At 50.4% G+C, this 23213-nt stretch overlaps 1 protein-coding gene across 25 annotated transcripts in view; it reads left to right on the forward strand.

Moving 5' to 3' along the window:
* The window catches only part of LOC121167446 (voltage-dependent L-type calcium channel subunit alpha-1C), a 206167-nt gene that overhangs the window by 134141 nt on the left and 48813 nt on the right, over positions 1–23213 (forward strand). For 10 of the 25 annotated variants that reach the window (XM_040996844.1, XM_040996861.1, XM_040996862.1 and 7 more), the window contains 4 exons: positions 396–597; positions 2326–2484; positions 3101–3211; positions 22454–22537. In XM_040996844.1, coding sequence (XP_040852778.1) covers positions 396–597; positions 2326–2484; positions 3101–3211; positions 22454–22537 — 556 coding nt within the window. Of the gene's footprint in view, positions 1–395; positions 598–2325; positions 2485–3100; positions 3212–21740; positions 21825–22453; positions 22538–23213 lie in introns of all 25 variants that reach the window. The other 15 variants (XM_040996845.1, XM_040996850.1, XM_040996858.1 and 12 more) reach the window with 3 other exon arrangements.

Here is a 23213-nt window from a genome sequence, read left to right on the forward strand (position 1 = left end):
TTAGTAATTCTATCTCCATGGATACTTGCTGTCAGCTGGATTTATTTTATGTTTTCTCTGACATCCTCCGAGTCCATGCCAGCTTGGAAAGCTGTCTCAATATTTACCAGCTTTTCCATATTTAAAGTGGATGTCCATGGCTCATGCTACGGTTCTTTATAGTTTTGTGTGCCAGCTACTCTACAAGGCAAGGATTGTTGTCTCTATTTTACAGATGAAGAATCTCAGGCTAAAAGAGGTTCTGTGATGTTCCCAAGGTCACCAGGCCAGGAAGTGGCAGGGCTGGGCCTGGGGCTCCCATGCTGGAGCCATCCCAGGGACCCTGGGCTCAGTGGAGCTGTCATTGTGCAGAGGTGACCCTGTTCCTATGCCTCTCCCTCTTTGGGCTCCTGCAGGCTGCTGTACCGCTCCATCGACTCCCACACGGAAGACAAAGGCCCCATCTACAACTACCGTGTGGAAATCTCCATCTTCTTCATCATCTACATCATCATCATCGCCTTCTTCATGATGAACATCTTCGTGGGTTTTGTCATCGTCACCTTCCAGGAGCAGGGAGAGCAGGAGTACAAGAACTGTGAGCTGGACAAGAACCAGGTAGCGCCCCAGGGTGCAGCAAAGGGAGATGGGACAGATGGAAATGTGGCCCATGTAAGCAGTGGCCATGGCCTGCAGCTCATGAACCATCAGGAGAGGCAGGGCTGCGGTCTGGATGGAGGTCCATGTGGATGTCAAGATCTCCTGTGCTCTTCTCAAACAGAACAGGGCTGCCAGCACCCAAGCCAAAGAAATGCCACACATCTCAGATACAGGGACTGTATTGGGTAACACATTCTCATGAAGCTTTTATCAAAGGAGACTGCAAAATAGGCTTATGCCCTGTCTGGAAATTAATAAGCTGGAAAGCACCAGGTGTTAGAATTCAGAGGAGAGAAATAAGAGAGAGTGAGAGCTCTTGGCAGGTGAGGGAGCAAAGAGCTCTGGGAAACTGCTCTTTTGTGTCACTTATCAAACAAGAGGATTGGCGCAGGAGGAGGTTTAAGAGGGAGTAGAGGACCCGGAGCTGGCCCAGCAGACTGGTCTCTGTCCCAGCCTTTGCCCAGGGCTGACCACGCCCATGGCTGAGTAGTGGAGTAGTGGAGCTCTCCAGATGAGCTGCAAGTGCAGTTGCTGTGATTGCCACCAGCAAGCGTTGCCAGGACAGCTAGAACCCCATCTGTGAGTAAGGACTGAGTAGGGGATGGAGGGTGGTGCCCTGAGCACAGCTCCCCCTGCTGGATCTTTGACACCAGCTCATGTGAAGACTCATCCTTCCAGTGGCTCAGTAGACTTTGGATGGAAAGACAGAAAAGAGAGGCCAATCAGAGAGTGTAGGTAAGAGTTGGTAAGAGATTGGCCCAAGTCAGGTGAGTGACAGTACAGATGGGAGGAGGTCGGAGAAGGTAAAATGAGTAAGGCTTGGGGACTGGCTGTGGAGGGGGCAGTGATACTCAACATCCTGATTTAGGGACCTAGGTACAGTGCAGATAAACAAAACAGGCTTTTGCTGGAGTCCCCAGAATATCAATTAACCCAGGAGTTCCTCTCTATCAGTGAACTTTGTCTTCTGATCTTGTGAACATGAACACATATGGAAGGTTGATTTAGGACAGAACAGAAAAATCAAGGCAATGGGCAGGTGCCATTGGCATATCAGGCTAAGCCCCCACCTGTGGTGCCAGCATCCCATCCCTTATGGGTACTGGTTCATGTCTCAGCTGCTTCACTTCTGACCCAACTCCCCACTTATTGCCTGGGAAAGCAAATGCAGGATAGCTCAAGTCCTTGGGTACCTGCAATCATACGGGTCTTTTAAGAGGAAGCCTCTGACTTCTGGCTTCAGATTGGCTCAGCTCTGGCATTGAAGCCATCTGGGAGTGAATCAGCTGAGGAAAGATCATCCCCCCTCTCTCTGTCTCCATCTCTCTGTAACTCTGCCTTTCAAATACAAATAAATATTGGAAGAAAAAGAAATAAGGAAATAGTGGGAAGATGTTCGTTAGGTCCATCTCTCCCAAATGCTGGCTCCCTGCGGAGCAGTAACCAGCCATCACCAGGTGGAAATGAGGAAATATGTCCTCCTGTGATATAAAGACAGAGCATTGACTAGAAATGCCTCTGTCTTGATTAAGGGAGAAATGGAAAAGCAAGACATTTCCCAGAGCTTGCTTCTCCAACTGTCAGAGGCGGGCAGACCCAGCTACGCCTCTCCCCTCATGCAGATGTCTTTAGAACTCCCTCTCTGTCTCTCCATTGCCACCTTACCCCTCCACGGCCTCCTTTCAGCGGCAATGCGTGGAATACGCCCTCAAGGCCCGGCCCCTGCGGAGGTACATCCCCAAGAACCAGCACCAGTACAAAGTGTGGTATGTGGTCAACTCCACCTACTTTGAGTACCTGATGTTCGTCCTCATCCTGCTCAACACCATCTGCTTGGCCATGCAGGTCAGTCCTGGGGGCAGTCTGTTGTCATGGTGCCTGTGATGGGACTGTGCTGGGGAGGGAGGCTCTAACGTTGAAAGTGCTGTATGACAGTCACACTCTGCTACCTCTCTGATAGCCACAAGAGGCAGAAAGAGTGGACAGCTCGCCTCTTCTCCCAAGAAAGGCCAAGAGTCCTTCTCTGCTCTCTGAATCCATAAGACTGTGGGTTGACCAAGTGGTGGGAAGGGAGAACAGAGGCTGTGCTCAATCAGCATTATGGGGAGGGCATGGGTGACAAAGAGGTTCTCTCTTCTTCTGTTCGATTGGTCAACTGGTCCCTGCACTCTTGGGAGTGTCAGGAGCCTCCATAAAGTCCTTACAATCTACCAAAGAAAGCACACGGAACTCTACTGCACTGCTGCCAGTGATGGTGGAAAAGCAAGTACATGCTTTTTTTTGCCAGAGGCTCCTGCCCCATGGCTGCCCACAGATAGCTGTGTGGCCTTTGTGGGGTGGGGTCTGTCCAAGGAATATCCGTGTTGAGAGGAAGGCCTCCAGGAACATTGCACAGCTCCCTAGAAGGAGTAAGGCTCTCCCTGCCTGGTTTTCATGGCTCCTTCCCTTCCTCTCCACTCAGCACTATGGCCAGAGCTGCCTGTTTAAAATCGCCATGAACATCCTCAACATGCTCTTCACTGGCCTCTTCACTGTGGAGATGATCCTGAAGCTTATTGCCTTCAAACCCAAGGTAGGCCTCTGGTTCACGGGCACTAGGGAAGCTGATAAGAAAGGGCTGTGGCAATGCAGGCACCGAGAAAGGCAGAGTGAGGGAGAAATGTCATGAGGGTAGACATCCCTCCTCCCACAGCAGAGGTTCCAACCTCAAGAATACTATTGGGGTTCTCATGTGCCAGGTCAACTCATTGAAAGAAAATTTCACTTGTGGTCCTAACCTTGACTGGCATCATGGGAAGTGGATTCTTGCTTGAGCAAGGATCCCTAGAGAGGCAGATCATGGCCTTTCTCCTACCATTTCCCACCATGTCTCTGGCCCTATTCCCCAGCCAATAAGACAGAGGAAGCAATACCCGTAGAATGGCAAACCAAACCTCTCCAGGCCTACCCTCCATAGGTCTCTGCTCTGCCTTCCTCCCTTTGTATTAGCTCTGAAGTGAAACCTCGTGGAAAACTTCAGCCAGGCCTGCACATGCTCAAGATTTAGGGCTCCTGCCTCTAGGCACCACCAGTTCCCTGTCTCACAGTCCCTTATACTTTTCCATATAGGAAGAGCAGGTGCTTTAAGTTTTCTTCTCTTTGCTCCAGGGAGGAGAGGGAAGATTAGAACCATTAGTTAAACGGGGCAAAGTAGAACAAGGTTGGATTATCTGTCATTTGGGATGATCTATGCCCTTCCTAGCCAGCTCTACTCTCCTCGTCCTGGCTCTAAGAGAAACCAACCAGGGTGAACAGGGCCTTCCACCTCCAATCTCTGCAGACAAGTCAGAGTCACCAACATCACTGACCTAGGGTTCAGAGGGAGGTTCCAGCAGCAACTCAGCTACCCCAAGTTGCTGCTGTACCCTCTGGGAGCAATGGAAAGAAGAGTTGTTTCCAAGGAGACTTGTGTAGTTATCCACTGGAGCTCCCTGAACCTTCTCTTGGCATTCTTTCCTGTTTCTCCCAGCTGCAGCATAAGTCAACAAGAGGTTAGAAGGAAGAGCCTGTGGCTAGATGTGTGTTTTGTATTTAGAGTTTTACATTCCAGAATTAACTAGGAAAAGGAGAGGGTCCTCTTTGGTCATTGGATCCGTGTTCTGTAACAAGATCTCCATAGCTGCCTTTGAATGTGAAGTCAGCGTTGTGACAATGTCCCCTATATGGCACACACATCACTGCATGTAATCCTCCACCTACCATAATCAGATGCGTGCTGTCATCTGTGGGGACGAGGAAAGTGAGGCACCAGCAATTAAATGCCCAGTGTTAACTATGCTGCAACTACTAAGTGGCTGAACTAAGGCTGGAACCTTTGACTTTATGCTTGATGTCATTTTCCACCATAGCAAGCTGTTAGTAAGCACTTTTCAATGTCAAGCGGTCACATAGGGCTGTCGTCTCAAAGTGAGGGAAGCAGGAAGGGAGAGAGAGAAAAGGAAATAGCCTTTGACTGATTTAGAAGATAAGTCAAATGATGTTTCTACGATGCTGGGTCTTCCTCGCTCAGAGCAGGCCTAGAAACATGGCTAACTTTTAGAGAATGAGACTCCTAATAAATATCAGTGGGTGATGATAGTGACATTACTATACCTCTTCCAGAGAAAGAAATTGCCCTTTTTTACTTTTCCTCCCATGACTAGTCCCACTTCAGATCCCAACCTAGCAAGGAGCACCGAATTGCCTCTAGAAGGCCTGTAGTGCATCTCTCTGCACCACCAGACTCCATGTCCCAGAGTCTAGGAATCCTGGCAGGTTTACCACCCACAGAAGAGTGACCCAGTGAGCCTGGGCATGCAGACTCCTTGCCAAGTTGAGCTTCAGTGCCAAATGACAGCATCTCTGTAGGAAACTGGCACTTCATCTGGCATCATCAGACATATGACTTGGCTATTTTGAAACCTCGAGTCACCCCATGCTTGACGCAGTTATGTTTCTGATGATAGATGCCTGTGGTCACTTGCAGAACCCCACAATGGGCTTTCTGAATCATGCATGCTCATGAGCATGCAAGATGGATTGGGACGCCTGCCCTAGGAAACACAGGCAATTGACAGCTGCAGAAATCTCAGTCTACAAGACTACCTGGGTCTAAGCTAGTTTCCCGGGAAGCAGCCAGTTGAGGTGGCCTAAACTAGACAGTGCCTCCTGGTGTCCTCACTCTCTGGTTTTCTATCATGAGAAGAAGAGGCAAAATATCAGAGACTTTTCCTCAAAATAGGAAGAGAGCCATCCTGGGGCTGTTTGCATTTCCCACATGCCAGTGTCAATTTGTGCTGCAAGGAGAAAGAAAACAGGGATCCTTCTTTACTGTAAATTTGGGTAAAGGGGCGTCTCCCAATAGAGAAATGAAGGCTGCTGTCTGATTGGCCAGAAAAGGCTGAGAGGTTGACAAGAGCATTAATGGGAGCCAGTCCCCTGGATCCTCACTAGACCATCTTCGACTGAGGAAGAAGAGCTTCAAACAGAAAGTCCAACCAGAAACCACTGGAGTTCTGATGGAAATATCTTACTGAACCTGTCTGCAGAGCAAGTGGGCCCCCGCAGTGATCTGAACTACCTAACAACTGGCATAGCTCCTAGTAAGTAGGATTCTGTCCTGCCTGGGTCACACCGCTGGCATGATTGGTGGTAGCTGTGGACTTGTAGTGAACAGTTAGCTCTGAAAGCACAATTAGACACACGGATGGAGGACACTGACCTTGACAAGGGTCAGGGAGAAGTCACTTAAGTTATCACTACCTGGATCTTCTATGTCCTTGCAGTCTTAGCACTTGGTTGGTTGTTTGACCAATTGGTTGGCCAATTTCCTTCTATTGCTCTCTTTTTTATGCCACTCAGGAAATGAACAAGCAGATATATGGATGGAAGGTCAATCTCTCCATCCCTCCCTCTCTCTCTGTGTAACTCTGCCCTTCAAATAACATAAATAAATCCTAAGAGAAAGTATTTACTGCTTAAAAGAATAAGTCCAACAGGAAGTAACTTAAGATCTATACAGAGAAGATTGTAAGATTATATAGAAAGGAATTTCAGAAAAGCTAAGACATCAAGAACAGTATGTTGATAAATTGGGTGACTCAGTAAGATAGTATTTCTCCTTCGATACAGTCCCAATCCAAACTCCAAATTGATCCTTACCCAAGGTGAGGAGCAGGAATCACAGAACAAATCCTTTGGGCCTTCAAGACTGAACCTGTGCTCTGACCAGCAGAGCCAGTAACGTGGACAGGGAGAGGGTCTGGAAATGAAGCACCAATAGGAGACGAGTGGTGGTGGAAGTCTATCCGAGGAAACAATGCCAGCCGTGGAGCCTCCAGGCAGCTGTGGATTTGGGGGCCAGCAAGAGTGATGGCGCCACTTAGCTGCCTGGAGTTTGTTGTTGAATGTGCCTCATCAGGGATAACAAGGGAAGAAGGGGGAGAAGAAAGCATGAGATGCAGGCAAGGCTACAACTTGGCCTCATATGCCCAGAAAGGTAGGAGTTCACCCCAGATAGACAATCTCAACTGCCCTTCTCCTTGTGGGCTACTCTCAGGACTCAGGGAGCATGGGAGAGCAAGTAATGCTGCTTCTGAGACCCACTTCTTGCTTTGGGGCTGGGGCACCCTTATTGGGCTATCAGTGAGTAGCCAGTTCTCACAATCCCTTAGCTTCTCCAGGGGAGGACACTTGCTGGCTGTCTGTGACCAACACCTGGGCCTCACCTGTCAGCTCTCTTGCAGCCTGAGACGAGTCCAGATAGACAAGTAGAACCCCAATGAAAAGACTGATCTGCCCTCCTGGCTGCCCCCATGCTTACATAAGAGCCTTGGGCTCATGTTCATAGGGTTAAGGCCAACCAGGACTCAGAGGGACTGCAAACCTAGGAGATGAAGTGAAGCTTCTGGCCTGGGACCAGCTGTTAGAACATTCTAACATAAGGAACATACTCTGTAGGTACCATCTACAGAACCAGCATTTGATTCCTGTGGCAAAGAAACACTTGAAATGTCCCTAGTACAACAGAGGAAGTGAGTCTTAGGCCTTATTTAGTCTAAGTGACTTCATTTTCCAGCACACTACCATGGTGCCAGCGGTTGTTAAGCTGGGAAGATGTCACTCCCTCCTCACTTCTTTCTTGCTATCCTCTGTCTGTCTCTTGGTTTATCAGCTCAACTAGCTGCTTCCATGGCATGAAGTCAGATAGTCTGTCTTGTTCTTGGTGCTGATCCTACATCCAGTGATGTTCTGCCTCTGATGGGATGAGGTGATGTCCTGTCCTGAGTTTCTCTCCTGACTGTCAGTTTCTTCATCTCTTGGCATCTGCATCAAACCCTTTCCTCCTGCAGACCTGATGATTTCTTTTTTATTGGGGCCACAGCAATGGCTCTGGTCTTTACTGAACTTTCCAGGAAGAGCCAGGAGGCATTCAGGTGGTCCTCTTAGTGATGGACACCCTACAGTTCTTGTGCCTAGGGAAGTCTGCTCTGTGTCTTGGCAGTCTGTGAGCCTGAGTGAAGGTGTTGCTGCCTTGGCCTTGGCCTGCATGAAGTCAGCCTCCATCTCATCCAAAGGCCAGTGCAGTGGTGAAGGTCCCATGGCTTCCAGTGCCTTATAGAGCACTCACTCTGCTTTGCATACTCTGTTTTTCTTAAAAATCAATTTAACCCTTAAGGATGAGGATAAACTGTGACACAAGTGGGCCTAGGCTTTGCTGAGGTGAGGATATAATCCATATGCAAGGGTCTTGCTAACATTTCTCCCTCAGACTCCTGGCAGAAGGGACAAATAAGAGCTTGGCTGGGGCTGAGTTCACACACGGAAAGGCCAAGGAAGGCTGCTGTGGGGAGAGTGGTTACACATGCAGTGTGTAGAGAGAGAGAACCTGGTTTCAGCAAGGAAATGCAGGAGCCAATTTGCTAGCCTGTCAGCTCTGCCATGTCTAGAAGCTCCTTTCCTTCAAGACTCTGCATTCCCAGATTTCCCTGCACAAACAGCTTTGCTTGCACAGCCCCAGGCTGTGGCTCACTTCCTTTAGTCAGTGGGGGTCCTGCGCAGGGTGGAGCGGGGAACCCACGCCCTGCCCTGTGCAGATGTAGAGTTCCACCCCTCTGCTTCCAATGTCAGGGTTCTCCTTTACAGAGTAAAAGGACTATGGTACAGCACACCCTGGCAGCTCCACTTCCCAGTACATAGCAACCTTTCTTGTCTGACTCAGGCAAGAGGAAAGCATTTGATTGGCTAGGAACCAGGTCAGGGTGTCAGCGTGCACGTGATTGCTGCCCCAGCAGAGGCAAGAGGGGGACATGGTGCAGGAGATGCTCCTAATGTGATACACAGGTTAAATCTGCCCTGGAGAAGCAAATGTGAGCATGTGTGAGAGAAGCTTGGCACAGGGAGAGGTCTGCCCCATGCCATCCAAACCCTGGGTGATGGGCTGCCTGCAAAAGCAGCATGAGAAAGACACTAGGGCCAGAGGTCTTTCCAGTTCTTCAGTTCAACAATCAGACTGGCTAGAAAGGGGCCTGCAGGTGTGAGTCTGTCAGGTTTGAGCCACAGTCTACCCTGGGTAGAAGCCCCACCTGCCACATGCCTGATCCAGATATTGTCAGACTCTTTAGAGCCCAGGAAAGCGCCGGGAGGGTGGTAGAGTGTGAGACGACCAGCAGAAAGGATACAAATCAGAGCCCTCTCCCCTTTTAGGAGGCTGAGAATGTTCTAGAAGTGTGTTTTGATTTCTGTTAGGTGCTGTTGTCTGCTGGTGGTACCTCTGACTGAAGCGGCAACCCTCGTCACTCATTCCCCATTCTGAGGGGCTTTAGCTAGTCAGGCACTTCTTCATGAGGTGATACATCATTTTTGTGAAGCTTTATTTCTTTATTTTCTTATTCATTTTTAAAACTTTAAAACCAAGAGATGGAAGTAGAGATAGTAAATCTGATTTATTCCCTCCATGGTGCTGAGCCAGGCCAAAGCTAGGAGCTTGGAAATGCCATCGTGTACTCCCATGTGGCTGGAAGGAACCCAGCTACTGGGACCATACCCACTGCCCTGCAGAGCACACTAGCAAGAAGCTGGAATTATAAGTAGGGCTATGACTCAGACCCAGGCACTCTGATATGGGCATCCCAAGTAGTGTCCTAACCATTGCACCAGATTTCTCCGTATTTCTTTGCTGGCCCCAGTCTCCACCAAGAGAGTCAGCCCTGGAATTTTGAAGGTTGCAGGTAGCCTAAATGCCATCACAACATCATCTTGAGGGAACTGCAGATGGATGAGCGGAGGAAGCTACCACATGACTTGACCCTCCTACGCCTCTGTTTCCAAACAGCCAGCTGGCCTTGACAGACTGGGCGTAGCCTTGAGTGAGGTCAGCTTTACAAAGCAACTAACGAGTGGGGACAAGTTGTGTCCAGATGAAGCTCGGCTGCGTCCCTAGGCTTGGGAAGTTGACCCAGCGAGAGCGCAGTGGAATGTCACCTGTGGCCATCTTGGGCTCTTTTGGTCTGCATTCACTTCTAAATGGATTGCTTTCTAATGCTAGTTCTCTGTTGTCTCTTACGTCAGTCTTTTTCCACACTTTCGCCCATAGAATGCCAAGGCTCACCTTGATGTACCCTGGTAGTGGGTTTGTGTAAGACACAGCAGAACCAGGCTACCAACATCTAAAGCCATCCTTTGCTCCTTCCTGTCACTGATGCAGTCTTCACTGGACTTTAACAATTTCATCGGAGTTTTCACCATTTCCTCTTTTTCTCTGTCCCCTAGACCTTGTCATATTTCATCTCACTTATTTCAAGAACCCTTTTGTCTGTGTGTTTGCCTAAAGTTTTGCTTAGGACTAAAGTTTATCAGTAACTCAACACATATTGTCTTGAGCACTTGATGTTGCAGCTGGGTTTGATTTAAATAGGCCTCCCTGCCTTTGCTTTATCTTTAGTATTTTGATTTGAGTGATTTAGATTGATTACTGTTGTTTAAAGACAAAGACATAAGCGGACAATCACCTTGTTTATTTCCACTGGCTTATTTCCGCACATGCCCACAACAGCTATGGCTGGGCCAAACCAACCAAAGTCAGAAACCTGGAACTCCATCCAGGTCACCCATAAAGATGGCAGGAACCCTAAGTACTAGCACCATCACTTGCTACTTCCCAGTGTGCATTCCAACTGGAATGCAGAGAAGACTCAGTTGTGGGGTGTGGGCATCCCTCATGGCCGCTAAATCACACTGCCCTGCATTTCTCCCCTTCTTTGTGCCTCTCCAATTCACCGTCCATCTTACTATGAAGAGCTATTGTTCAGCTGGTGTTCATTTTCTAATTTAATGAAGTTATCAGATAAATACCTTAACCGACTTTGTATCCTTTTCTACAACCTAGCAAAGGAAGCAACATACTTTAAGTGCAATGAAGAGCCAGAAAATGGGACGTAGGCTTTAATATCTTTATCTCATTCAATGCCTAAGACAAGTAGAGGCCAAGGAAAGACTAAGGTTAGTAACACATTCTTAGTAACACGTTACTAACACCAGATTGTAGAGCTGGTTTTTCTGTTTTATTGTTTGTAACCAAACATTGGCAATCTTGTTTCTTATGTACTGCACTTTGCTCCAAGAACCTTAACAAATGTCACTTAATGTAAATTAAAAAAAAAATACCTGGGGCTTTTAAAGATATTTATCTATTTTTTAATTTGAAAGTCAAATTTCCAGAGAGAAGGAGAGACACAAAGAGAAAATGCACGTGCAAAAGAGAGCTCTTCCACTGGCTGATTTACTCCTCAAATATTGCATAAGCCAGAAGCCAGCAGCCTTCCCGGGGTGCAGGGTCCCAAGGACCTGAGCCATCCTCCATTGCTTTCCCCAGCCATAAGAAGGGTGCTGGATTGGAAGTAGAGCAGCTACAACTAGAACCAGTGTCCAAATGAAATGCTGGTGCTGCACAGTGGAGGACTGGCCTGTTGATCCACCATGTTGGCACCAAGAGTAGGATTTTAAAGATTTATTTTTATTTTAATTTTTTTTTTATTGGAAAGGCGGATATACAAAGAGGAGAGACAGAGAAGAAGATCTTCTGTACAATAATTCACTCCCCAAGTGAGCACAATGGCCGGTGCTACACCGATCCAAAGCCAGGAACCAGGAACCTCTTCCGGGTCTCCCACGTGGGTGCAGGGTCCCAAAGCTTTGGGCCGTCCTCGACTGCTTTCCCAGGCCACAGGCAGGGAGCTGGAAGGGAAGCGGGGCTGCCGGGATTAGAACCGGCGCCCATATGGGATCCCAGGCGTGCAAGGCGAGGACCTTTAACCACTTGCGCCACCGCGCCGGGCCCCAAGAATAGGATTTTAATGCAAGTTTTAGTGATTCGAAAGCCAGGCTCTCCAGTGCACCTCACTGAGACAAGGTGTATGAGCAGGCTGCTCGTTGCTGTGCCTTTGGTAGATCCTTAATATTTCTTCCCTATTGGAAAATCAGAGAGCTGTTCCCTAGTAACAACTCCATGGAGCTGATTGCATTTCTTATGTCTGTGTCCCCCACCTCTGAGGCTTCTGCTGTCCCCTCGTCCTCTCATGTCACCCGCTGTCTTTGATCTCTTTGCTTTCCTGAATTGGCACAGACATAGATTTTTTTAACTATTTTTATTACAAAGTCAGATATACAGAGAGGAGGAGAGACAGAGAAAAAGATCTTCCATCCGATGATTCACTCCCCAAGTGAGCGCAATGGCCGGTGCTACACCGATCCAAAGCCAGGAACCAGGAAACTCCTCCAGGTCTCCCACACGGGTGCAGGGTCTCAAAGCATTGGGCCATCCTCCACTGCTTTCCCAGGCCACAAGCAGGGAGCTGGATGGGAAGTGGAGCTGCCGGGATTAGAACCGGCACCCATATGGGATCCCCATGCGTTCAAGGTGAGGACTTTAGCTGCTAGGCCACGCCGCTGGGCCCTATAGATTTGTTTGTTTGTTTGTTTGTTTGTTTGCTAAATCTGAATTGACAGCTGTCTGAAAAAGAGAACTCACCAAATAGGTGTGTGTATTGTTTGCACATGTATCTACACATGTGCAAACAATACACACACATGCTCATGTATCCACACATGTGCACATTCCCCGTGACACACACACACACACACACATCCACTTACAGCAGAAAGATGTGCAAGTTGCAAAGACAAAAATCAAATGGATGATCCCCTTAGATCTTCCCTATTCATCACCGGGTCCCACAAGAATCCTCCAGTGAAAGTTCAATGCCTGGGTGTCTGAGAATTCTACAACTGGAGACCAAAGAAAAGAAAAGAGTCAAAATGCAAATGTCAGAAAACACTGAGATTGTGGGCCTTGCAGAAACCTCTGCACCGTGTCTGTTTAGAGAGGCAGCTTTCCACCAAACCACCCTGGACTGAAATGTGTCCCTGAATGACTGCTTCTCACCAGGGTGGCTGGGTCTGTCTTTTCCTTCCATGGACATTACGGAGCATCTCAGTGACGTGCGGACACATGGTACCATCTTCTCAGGATGCTCAGTACAGTAGACACGGCACACAGAAGCACAGCAGGTGCAGTTCAGCGAGGACCATAGCAGAGGGCGCAGTGGCATCTACTTTCCATAAGGCAGGAAAGCCGCCATGGAAGCTGAGCCCACAGAGCCTGAAAAAGAGGGATGAGCAAAAACTTAGCTTGTCCTGGGTGTCAAAAGTAGCCAGCAAGGAGAAGGGGTGAAGAGGCCCGAGCAGGTAGCCCCTTCAGGGCCCCAGGAAAGAAAGCATACCCCAAAAGATGACTACAGGGGCTGGGGCACAAAGCAGGTGGGGAGGGGTGGATGGGACATGTCATCTGTTTTGCATCTATGAACCAGCCATGTGTAATGGAGAATGCTGCTGTGGGAGAAAATAGGATTTGGGAATGTGTGGCCAGGCTCGCAGGTGACAGTAGTAAAACTGGAGATTGGGGAAACGCACTGTGCATGTGAGCATGAGGACAAGAGCTCAGGGATGGCTCAAGGGTTCCTGACTGGTGCCTGGGTAGACAAAAGGTGCCACCATTTACCAAAATAGAGAAAAATGGAAAGGAGCCAGGTTGATGGGGGATGTTTTGGATATACGAGGTTAAAAATGACATGTGGGGATAGGTGTTGTGGTGCCGCAGGTTAAGCTGCTGCTTGGGACCCTTGCCTCTCATGGCGCAGTGTATTGGTTGAACCCCAGCTAGTCCATGCCTCTGGTCCAATCTGCCTGCTAATGTGCCTGGGAGGCGGCAGATGATGGGCCAATGGCTTGAGTTTCTGTTCCCTGGTTTTAACCTGGCCTAGCCCCAATTATTGGCAGACATTTGGAGAATGAACCAGCAGATGGAACATCTGTGCCTCTCTCTCTCTCTTTCTTTCTCCTTTTCTCTGTTACTGTACCCTGACAAATAAATAAATAATCTGTTTTTAAAAATTTCGTGCAAGGTGAATGAATCAGCTTTGTGGTACAGCAGGGTAAGCTGGAACTTGTGATATCTGTGCTACTTTGAGCCCCAGCTGTTCTGTTTCTGATCTCCCTGCTAACACCCTTGGAAAACATAATAAGATGGCTCAAGTGTTTGAGCCTCTGTCATTCATATGGGAGACCCACATGGGGTCTGGCCTCTTTGCTTTATCCTGAGTTAACCTCAACTCTTGTGGTCAATCATTGGGTAAGTCAGTAGATGGAGGATATCTCTGTCCTTCTCTGTATCTCCCTCCCTTCCTGTTTTCTCTCTCGCTTTAACTTTCAAGTAATTGAACAAAGCTTTTTAAAAAAAAAAAATTGTTTTTGCTTACATAAGAATATCACAGGAACTTTTAAGATTTGAAATCAAGCAGGTAATCTAGGCTAGAGTTCATGGAAATTCTATTTTCAGAAAGAGACTTAGGCAGAGCTGCCATCTGCTGGTTCGCTTCACAAATGCCCACAGTTACTAGACTAGCCTGGGAGCCAGAAACCCACACCAAGTCTCCCATGCAGCTGCAGGATGCAGGGGAGCTGCCACCAGCCCTTCTCAGCGTCTGCACACTCACAAGAAATGCACACATGTGTGGTTGTTTTGTTTTTAACCATTTACTTGTTTATCTGAGAGGTAGAGGACAGAGAGAGGAGAGAGAGCGCTCCCAAGCCTTGCCTCACTCCCCAAGTAGCCACACCTTGGCCAGCCATTGCCCATGAGCTTGGCACTCCTTCCGGATCTCCTACATGGGTGACCGATTCCCAAGTACTTGTGTCATCTCAGGCATTAACAGGGAGCCACCTCAGAAGAAAAGAATGACCAGGATTCAGATTCGTGTCCTGATATGAATGCCAGAGTTTCAAATGGCATTTTAAGCCACTATGCCACAGGTTGCCTCTCCCTGCCCCCCCACGCTCAAATGCACAGTGTTCTGTGGTCCAGCTGCCCATCCCTCTCCCCTCTTAAGTCCTCCTATTCCCTGAGAGTAATAAAAGCCCTGCACCTCCTTCCAGGTCCAGCAGCAATGCTGTCTCCCAGGCCATCCCAGCCTGATCCTGTCCCCACCGCTCTGAGTTATCACAGGGGTTCTGCTCTGTCCTGGATGGTGTCAGAGCATGACCATCCCCGATTCATTCTTACCTCTTTCCAAATAGCACCTTGCACCTGGAACCTGATAGATGCTCTGCCCATGTTGCCTACACAAAACAAAACTCAAACTGGCCTGTACCGTGTGCCTGGGGGTACTCTGGCCAATAGCAAGGACCAGCATCTCAGGACACTTTCGGTTCTCAGTAGTGACCCCTACTGGCCACAGGGAAGGGAAACAGATGGAGGCACGGACCCCAGACCCTGAGGCTCAGGTGGCCACCAAGGGGGTTGGGCCCAGAAGAAGCTGGAGCAGAGGCCCCTCTGTTCAGGAACCCTTGGATCAAGTGGGATGAAGTGAGTTAAGTCACTGGTTGAAATGCCTGCATTCCAGACACAAGGACCTGAGTTCGAGTCCCAGCTCCACTGCTGAATCTGGCACACAGATAATGCAGACACTGAGAGGTTCCTGGTACCCATGTGGGGGGACCGGGATTGAGTTCCTCAGTTAGTTCCTGGCTTTGACCTGGCCCGCCCAGCTATGACATGCCTTTAGGTCCACTCTTCTTCCATGTCTCTCTCTCTCTCTCTCCCCTTCTCTTTCTTTCTCCCTGCCTCGTCCCTATTTCTATCTCTCAGATATCTCTGCATTTAAATTTTGGGATATTCAAAAGGGAAGGAGAAGGCAGGCAGGCATCTGGAAATGGAGCACAGCGCCACCTTCTGCCCTCCCAGCCCTTGCCTGCTACTGGCCACCTGCTTGGCAAGTTGACATCACCCTGATTATTGTTTATTTATGACCTTCCCTCAGGGTACTAAGGACAGACAGGCACAAATGGGCAGGCTGGGGAGGGCCCCCCAGTGTGGCTTGCACTCCAGGACTCACATATCCATGCAACATCCTGACAGCTTTCTTTCCTGCCTGAGTTTGAGAACTGTAAAGTCACCGTGAATGATAAAAAATAATTATATGATTTGCACAAAGCCTTCGTGTGGGAAGGGTAGTATTAGCTATTATGCGTAATTATTTAATGTGGCAAATTATTCATCCTGTGTGGAAAAGCCCAGTGGGAGAGTGCCTTGCACTCCCTGGCTCTGTCCTTGTCACCAGGAAAGAATGGAACACATCTGCAGGTGGAATGGGGAAGTGAAGAGGGGGATCCCCAAACCTGGGGGGCATGGTGCAAGCTCTGCCTGGTGTGGGGGGGTCAGAAGAATTTGAGAGGCAGTAAACAATGTCAGACTAAAAGAACACAGTTTTCAGCAGCCCTTACAGACCCAGAAGGTGGCGCAGGGCTTCATTCCCAGTTGGCTGCCTGCCTTCTTCCCTTCTGATGATCTCAAAATTTAAATGCAGAGATATTTGAGAGATAGAAATAGGGATGAGGCAGGGGAGAAAGAAACCCCACCACCATCATGCACACGTACTTCCTGTGTGCCCCACACGGAGGGATTTTCTCCTGTGTGGACCTAAGGAATAGGATCACTCCCATTTTGTAGGTCAGGAAGCCAAGGCATGGGGGGATGAGGGCCCTTGCACATTCCATCTCTGCAAGTGGAAGCAGTGGGTCGCTCCATCTTCATCTTTTCTCTCTCAGCTGGACCAGGCCTGTTTCTTGGCCAAGTAGTAGCCCCTGGAGACAAGGGGGAGCGGAGGACAGAATGAACTGCGAGACCTATGAAGGTGTTCAACAGAAAGAGACCTGGCTGCTGTGGGTTTGCAGTGTCCCCTCCATGGGTTGGACTGCAAAGGAATTCATTGCAGGCTGCTTTGGGTCCAAGTTTCTCCTTGTCTCTTTCCATCCCATGTCCCTCTCTCCAGCACCCCCCACCCCCTCCATCAGATCTGCCTTTCCCTTTTCAAAGAGCTGTGGGCCATGTGGACTTGAAATGAAAGCAACCTGCCTTGGGGTGATGGCCCATTTCACCTCACCCTGTATCCACCCAATACCCGCATCCTGGAGGAGGTCCTTGTAGAATCGGCACATCTGTCCAGCATGGGTGGGTGGGAAGCTACCCCAAATTTCCTCGAGCCCCCCCCTCCCAAAAGATTAGCACAGACCCCCTCTCCCTCTGCTGCTGAGCTTCCAGGGGTTGCATAATTTCCCAATTGTTTCAAGTACCTCTGAGTGTTCAGGATGAAGTGTGAGCGAGTGGTTACACTGAAAACTTCCTGGAGAGGAAAAAGCCCAGCTCCAAAGTGAAACCGGAGTAGACGGTGTCCAGTTGAAAATGAGCATTTCCAGCAGTGTGCCACCACCCTTGCGGACTGCTCTCACTCGGACAGCCACCAGTCCCTGCTCTACCGGCAACCCCTTAGTTGCCTGTGCCTCATGTGCCTCCAAGATGCTTCTGTGTTAGCACAGCACAGGCTGGGCCCTGGCGGAGGAAGACATTGAATTGTGTGCTGCTGTGTCTGTCAGCTGCCACTCATTCCCATGTCTGCTGTCTAAAATGGTATCTCCTGTGACACAACCCACGCTACTTCTGCTGTTGCTTTCCAGGTGTCCCACCATAATCCAGGGATCAGCCCTTCACTGGCACCTGCATGTATGCCTCAACAGCTGCTGGATCCTGGTCCCCTCAATGCCACCATCCCCCACTATCGCAGTTCCCCAATCTGGGACCCCCCCCATACCAGCCCTCCAGGGAAGACCAATGTTTCCCAGAAATGGGCAGGGCCTCTCGCCCATCTCTGAGCCCATACCCCCAATCCCCTCCACTTGGCCCCTGGGCCAGCTGTACCAACCCAGGGTCACCTGTTGACAGGATGCCATCTTTGCCTCATCCCTCCCTTAGACCATGCCCCCAGGGGCTGTGGGCCCCTCCTCAGGTTTCCTTGAACAGGTGCCTCTCTCCCTAGCTGAGCAGCAGTATCATTGCAGAGGCCCAGGGTGCCACCTCAGGAAATTACCTCCCTGGGCTACTCCCAGCTTCTGCCCTCTTCCTCCATGCCTTTCTCCCTTTCTCTCCATCTCACACAGCCATTTCTCTTTCCCCCTCTGCCTCTTATACCAGATGCGGTTATGACCCTTCCACACAGCACTTTCCTTCCTTGTCTGCTCCTATGGCTGCTTCGATCTGTGCCCTTGCCAGTTGCCCTGGGGGCTGGGGTTATAGCTCCATTGTCATGTGACCAGCTTTCCCTCACCTTGAACCTCCATCCTTTCAGGTCTCTTCCAGGGCTACCATAGCACATTCCAGGGCTCCCTCTTTCCCCAGAAAGAGGGATCCCTCTGTGGGTTCCTCCCAGCAAGCTGAGATTTCTCAGGGAGGCAGACCGAAGGTCAGGGATCTAGAGCCTTGCACACGGGTAGATCTGCCTTTCCCCTCTGCTTAGTCCCACATCCAGGACTGAGCCTTTGAATCTGACTTGATGAGGCAGGGGGCAGGCAGCCTCTGGTCCAGGACCATTGTGGTCAGTGCTTTTGCAGAGTGTACATCAGCATAGTGCTAGATGCTTTGTATGGAGGATTTCATTTAATTCTCACCAAAACTCTCGCTCATCTTGATTTCCAAGGGAGAAAACCGAGGCATGGAGAGATCAAGTCATTTGCTCAAGGTCACCCACCTAGAGAGTGGCAGAGATGAGATTTGAACTGAGTGCCCCGGACAGCGTACCCTTAGCCTCTGTACCATCTTTTGCCTCGCTGTGTCCCTGTGGTGAGGCTGCTGACTCAGGGCATATAGGTGATCCCAAAGCAAAAATGTTCCAAAGTCCCTATGCATGTGCCAGGCATCTGAAGATGATTGATGGTGCTCTTTGGTCTGCATTTTCCCAACCTATGCCTGGGAGGGAGTGTCGCTCCAGCAGCAAGCAGCAGAAGGGACCTGGCAAGGGTCAGCACCAACAGACAAGTATGTAGGGGCTGCTTGTCGGCTGGTACCCAGATTCCAAGAAACCTCCCCTGGAAGGGACAGAGCAGAGCCTGGTCATGGGCACTCATGCCCAGAAGCTGGGGGTTTGAATAGAGGAAATCTCCACAAGCCCCATCCACAGGATGGCCACCATTGGGCTCCCAGCAGGTGGATGTTGAGAGGTTTGGTTTGCCATGTAAGAGAGAGCCAGGGAAATCCTTTCCGCATCCCTTCCTTTCCAGCTGTTTGGGAACCAGTCAGGCTCTAGATCACATTGATGCCAGAAGGAAAATAGTGTGTGAGTTCGTTCTCCCTTCTCTGTGGCACCTATAAGCCCCAATTTCTGCTGCCTGATAGCAAATCAAGGGGTGAGCAAAACAGGTAAGGCTGTGTGAGACACCAAGGCCTCTCACTGCAGAAGAGTGTAGGGGAATCACGCTCCCCGCGCCCCACCCCCAGGTCCTGGCCACTGGAAGATCCATCCAGCTGTCTTCCTTGGGCAGTCTGTCACTCTGGGTGGGGGTGTGGACTAGGCAGGAAGAAGCTGTTGAAATGGTAGGGAGGATGGGAGTGGGACAAAGGGAATGGGAGCCCACAGAGCTGGTCCCGCTCAGAGGACTGGTGAGCTCAGTGGGACAGAGAGGCGGGAAGATGGGTGGAGGGGTCAGGGACCCTGCCTTGCCCTCTCAGATGTGCTGCCTCACCGCTGTGTTCCAGCTGTGCCTGAGTCAGTCCCACCCAGGCAGGCTTCCAGGAACCCTTGGCAATAAGGGAACTGCTTACATTTCACAGCTGGTGGAAAGCCCACTGCTTGCCATGAAGCAGAAATGGCCGCCCGAAGGCTCTCAAAGCACAGCTCTTAGGCATGCCTCCTCCATAGAGCCCAGCCCAGCCCATGGCCAGCTCATGTGGAGCTGTGACTGGGAGGCTGTGGTCGAGGAGACACCTGCTGTGTACTCAGGCACAAAGACATCCTGGAGAGAGGGTGGCTGGGGCCTCACAGCCAGGGGGGGCTGCCAGGGTCTCTCTGGCCTGGCACCTCTCCCCTGCACGGGGGTGGGAGTGGGGTTAACCTGCTCTGCCTTTCCTGCCCTTTCTCCTCTAGAAGCGTTGCAGCCCAACCAACTCACTCCTTTTGTTTCAGGTCTCTGGCAGATTAAAATACCCTGACTCCCCCACCTTTCTTGAACACTGGGACTCCTCCCACCCTCCTATTGCGCGGCCCTCCCTTCCCACTCCCCCAACCCCCAGTAACATTCAGTTACCATGTTTCCTAGGCGGATGCTGAGCCTCCTGGAACCTGCTCTTGTTCCTGTATCTGTGCTGCTCTTCCCTGTCCTCTTCCACCTCTCCCTCTTTCCCGATTCCTAGCCGCACACAGGTCCCCTGTGTTTTCCAAAATCCAGTCTTCTACACATACCCGTATCTCTAGTTCCTTTGGGGGTTTTGGTGTTCTTTCTACCTCCCTTCCCCAGAGTTTGGGGTTCTCCTTTGGCCCCAGGAGTGATGTCTTGGCATTTTGCCTAGAGTATGCGACTCTACTTAGAGAGAGGGATCTTTCTCTGTCTCTCTGTCTGTCTGTCTCTCTCTCTCTCTCTCTCTCTCTCTCTCTGACACACAGGCCCTGGGTTATTCAGATAAAACCCTCTGGAAAGCCAACAAGGGAGCTTTAGGCTGACCCCTCCCCTAACGCACATCCTAGCCAGGCTCCGTCTCCCCCTCACCCCCACGCCTCCAACCACCTTGGTGCCATCTGTTTTTCTGGGCAGCAGTACTTGGGAATGGAAAGGTCCTTTTCCTGGGACTTGACCTCCCGTGCTAAGCGTAATAGCCTCAGAGCAGATTTTTTGTCTTGTGGTCCTGCCGGAAAGAGGGCATGGCTAGGAAGTGGGTCAGGGAGGGTACTGGGGAGAGCCAGGAGGAAATAGCAGAACGCAGAGGCCTGGCTGCTGTGAGTAAACCCTGGACAGGGAGCACTGGCAGCATTCCAGAGTGCTGGGACTGGGGACATCTGGGGACTTCTCATGGCACCCTTCAGGCTCCCACTGAGGTGGCCTGTCCCCTTTGTGGAACATTCCTTAGGAGGAAATGTCCTTTCTTAAGAGGTAGGAGGACATCTGGTGTGGGCAGACAGGCTTGGTCCTGTCCCTGGGACTCCCTGAGCTGTGTGACATGCCCACTAGGTCTCACAACCTCTCTCACTAGGCCCCTGGGGCAGCCTCATGCTTGTACACCTGCCGTCTAGCTACTTAAGCCAAGGATTTCACTGAAAATCCAAATCAGTAGGGCAAAGGGGCGGGTGCAGGGTGTTTCCCTTCTGGGCCAGAATATTCCTACTCCCACCCCTGTCAGTACCATGACACTCTTTGCCTCCCAGAGAAGCTAGGGTCCCCACACCCTGTCCCCAGAATGCTGTTAACAAACCTGTCTTCAGGACTCTTCAATGACAGCATTGTTCCCTGGGAGTGGTGTTGGCATCCCAGGTTGATCCGACATTAAGATGCATCTCCTAAGATGCCCGGATGTCAAAAATGACAGCCCCTTCTGTTCTCAGTTGCTGAAGCCTTTGCCAGGCAGATATGCCCTCCTGAGACCCTGGGCATGTCCAGTGCAGGAAGAGGGATGGCCTGCTGGGCTAAGGGCAGATGGTTTTGTCATGACCCTACCCCTCTGACCTCTTGAGCTAGCCATGTGAACCTAGATAACCCAGCTGCCACCACTGTGAATTTTGTCACAGTAGAACTCACAGGCCCACAACAGTTCCCTTCTTTTGGGGGGGGAGGGGCATGCGATGCTGCAACCCCTCCCTGCAGCCAGACCCTTCTAATGGAAGAAGGCTGGCTGCAGGAGGGGGCGAGGGGATGCCCATTGCAGACTGAAAGATTTGGCCCTGTGCTGGCCAGGCTGGGATGAGGAAGGCACCTCTGTGGTAGGCAGTGGTGAGTGGGCTGAGTCAATGAGCAAGGGAAGGCAGGATTGGGGACCAGCCAGGTTGGACACCAGCCCGGCCTCCCTCCCAGGCTCCCTGGCCACCACAAGGGCATGCAGAGCTGGAGGCACCACGCCGAGGTGTCCGGACAGTGACTCTGCGATGACATTGCTCTGTTCCTGTCTGTCTAATACTCCTTTTTAATCCCATCCTGCCTGCCCCTCCCTTGTGTAGGGTTACTTTAGTGATCCCTGGAATGTTTTTGACTTCCTCATCGTAATTGGCAGCATAATTGACGTCATTCTCAGTGAGACTAATGTGAGTATCACTCTGCCCTCCCCAGGAAATCTCCTCCTCCTCCTCCTCCACTTCCATTTCTCTCTCTCTCTCTCTTGCGCTCTCTCTCTTTCCCTCCTGTTATGATTTATTTATTTTTTTAATTTCCTGCTTTGGCCCGCCTCCAGTCATGCTCTTTTTTTTTTTTTTTTAATTGAACCTGCCGTCGTCCTGAGGGGGGAAAAAAGTGGGAACCACTCCTCTTTTTGCCCCACCTGTCCTCGGAGCTGAGCCCAGGGAGCCAGCGGTGCCAGCACGGGAGGCCCATGCCGCTCTCCACCCAGGGCGGCCACTGGCCCACGCCACCTCTGAACTAACCCAGCCTTTGTCAGTCCTCTCCACCCCCGCACAAACCAGGTGACCCAGGTTTGAGCCGCCAGAAGTGTACAGTGGTAAGAGATGATGTAATATGCCCACGTAACCTCTTTCTTTTCTCATTTTTTTTCCTCTTCTCTCCCTTCTTTCATGCCTTTTTTTTTCTTCCCCCACCCCTCCCTTTTGTTTTGTTTTTCTCCTTTGTTGTTGGTTTTGTTTCCCCCTCTTCTCTCTCTCTCTCTCTCCTCTCTCTCTCTCTGTCTCTCTCTCCCCTTCGGCTTCTCTGCCCCATGCAGCACTATTTCTGTGATGCATGGAATACATTTGACGCCCTGATTGTTGTGGGTAGCATTGTTGATATAGCCATCACCGAGGTACACGTAAGTACACGGCGTCTGCTCCTAACTGGCCGTGCTCGCTCTAACACTCATTTGTCTCTCCTGCTTTCTTTTTTTGTTCCCCCCTTCATATCATATTTTCTCCTTCTCACTCCATCGTTTTAATTTCTTTAAAAAAAAATTTGTTTGGAAGATTTTTATTGTTGCTTTATTTTGATTTGTTTTTCTCATTTGGAACGTGTTAGGCTTCCCTTTCCTTCTTTGTGTTTGATTGCTGCATCTTTTTCTTACCTCCCCTCCGGCTCCCTGTTACAATCCGCCTGGCATGAGTCATTCTGTATGGGAGGATACAGCTGGATGAGAAAAGTGAGGGATGTTTACAGTTACTCGGTGGCTGCTGGGATGGGACTCAAACCCCTCCTAAAGACCTGCACCTCGGACCCACTCCCTGCCTCTCCCCTCCCCACCCCCACCGCTGTTCCTATCTTTTTATCCCCCACTGCATCCAGGAAGTGAGTGCCCAGGACACAGAACACCTGGGCGTAGGCTGGGAACTCCTCTGCCCTGTCAGCCTTGGGCCTCCCTCACCCAGGGACCCCTCCTCCGTTGCCCTCACCTTGTGTGCAGGGCTTGGTTTCAATCTGACCTCAGCAGCCCACCCCCCTCCAGTAACACCAGCATCGGGAAGAGGCCAGTAGTTCCCATCATGCCCACTTCA

This window comes from Ochotona curzoniae, unplaced genomic scaffold (genome assembly GCF_017591425.1).
Source record: "Ochotona curzoniae isolate NIBS_2020 unplaced genomic scaffold, NIBS_Ocur_1.0 patch371, whole genome shotgun sequence".
Lineage (NCBI taxonomy): Eukaryota > Metazoa > Chordata > Mammalia > Lagomorpha > Ochotonidae > Ochotona > Ochotona curzoniae.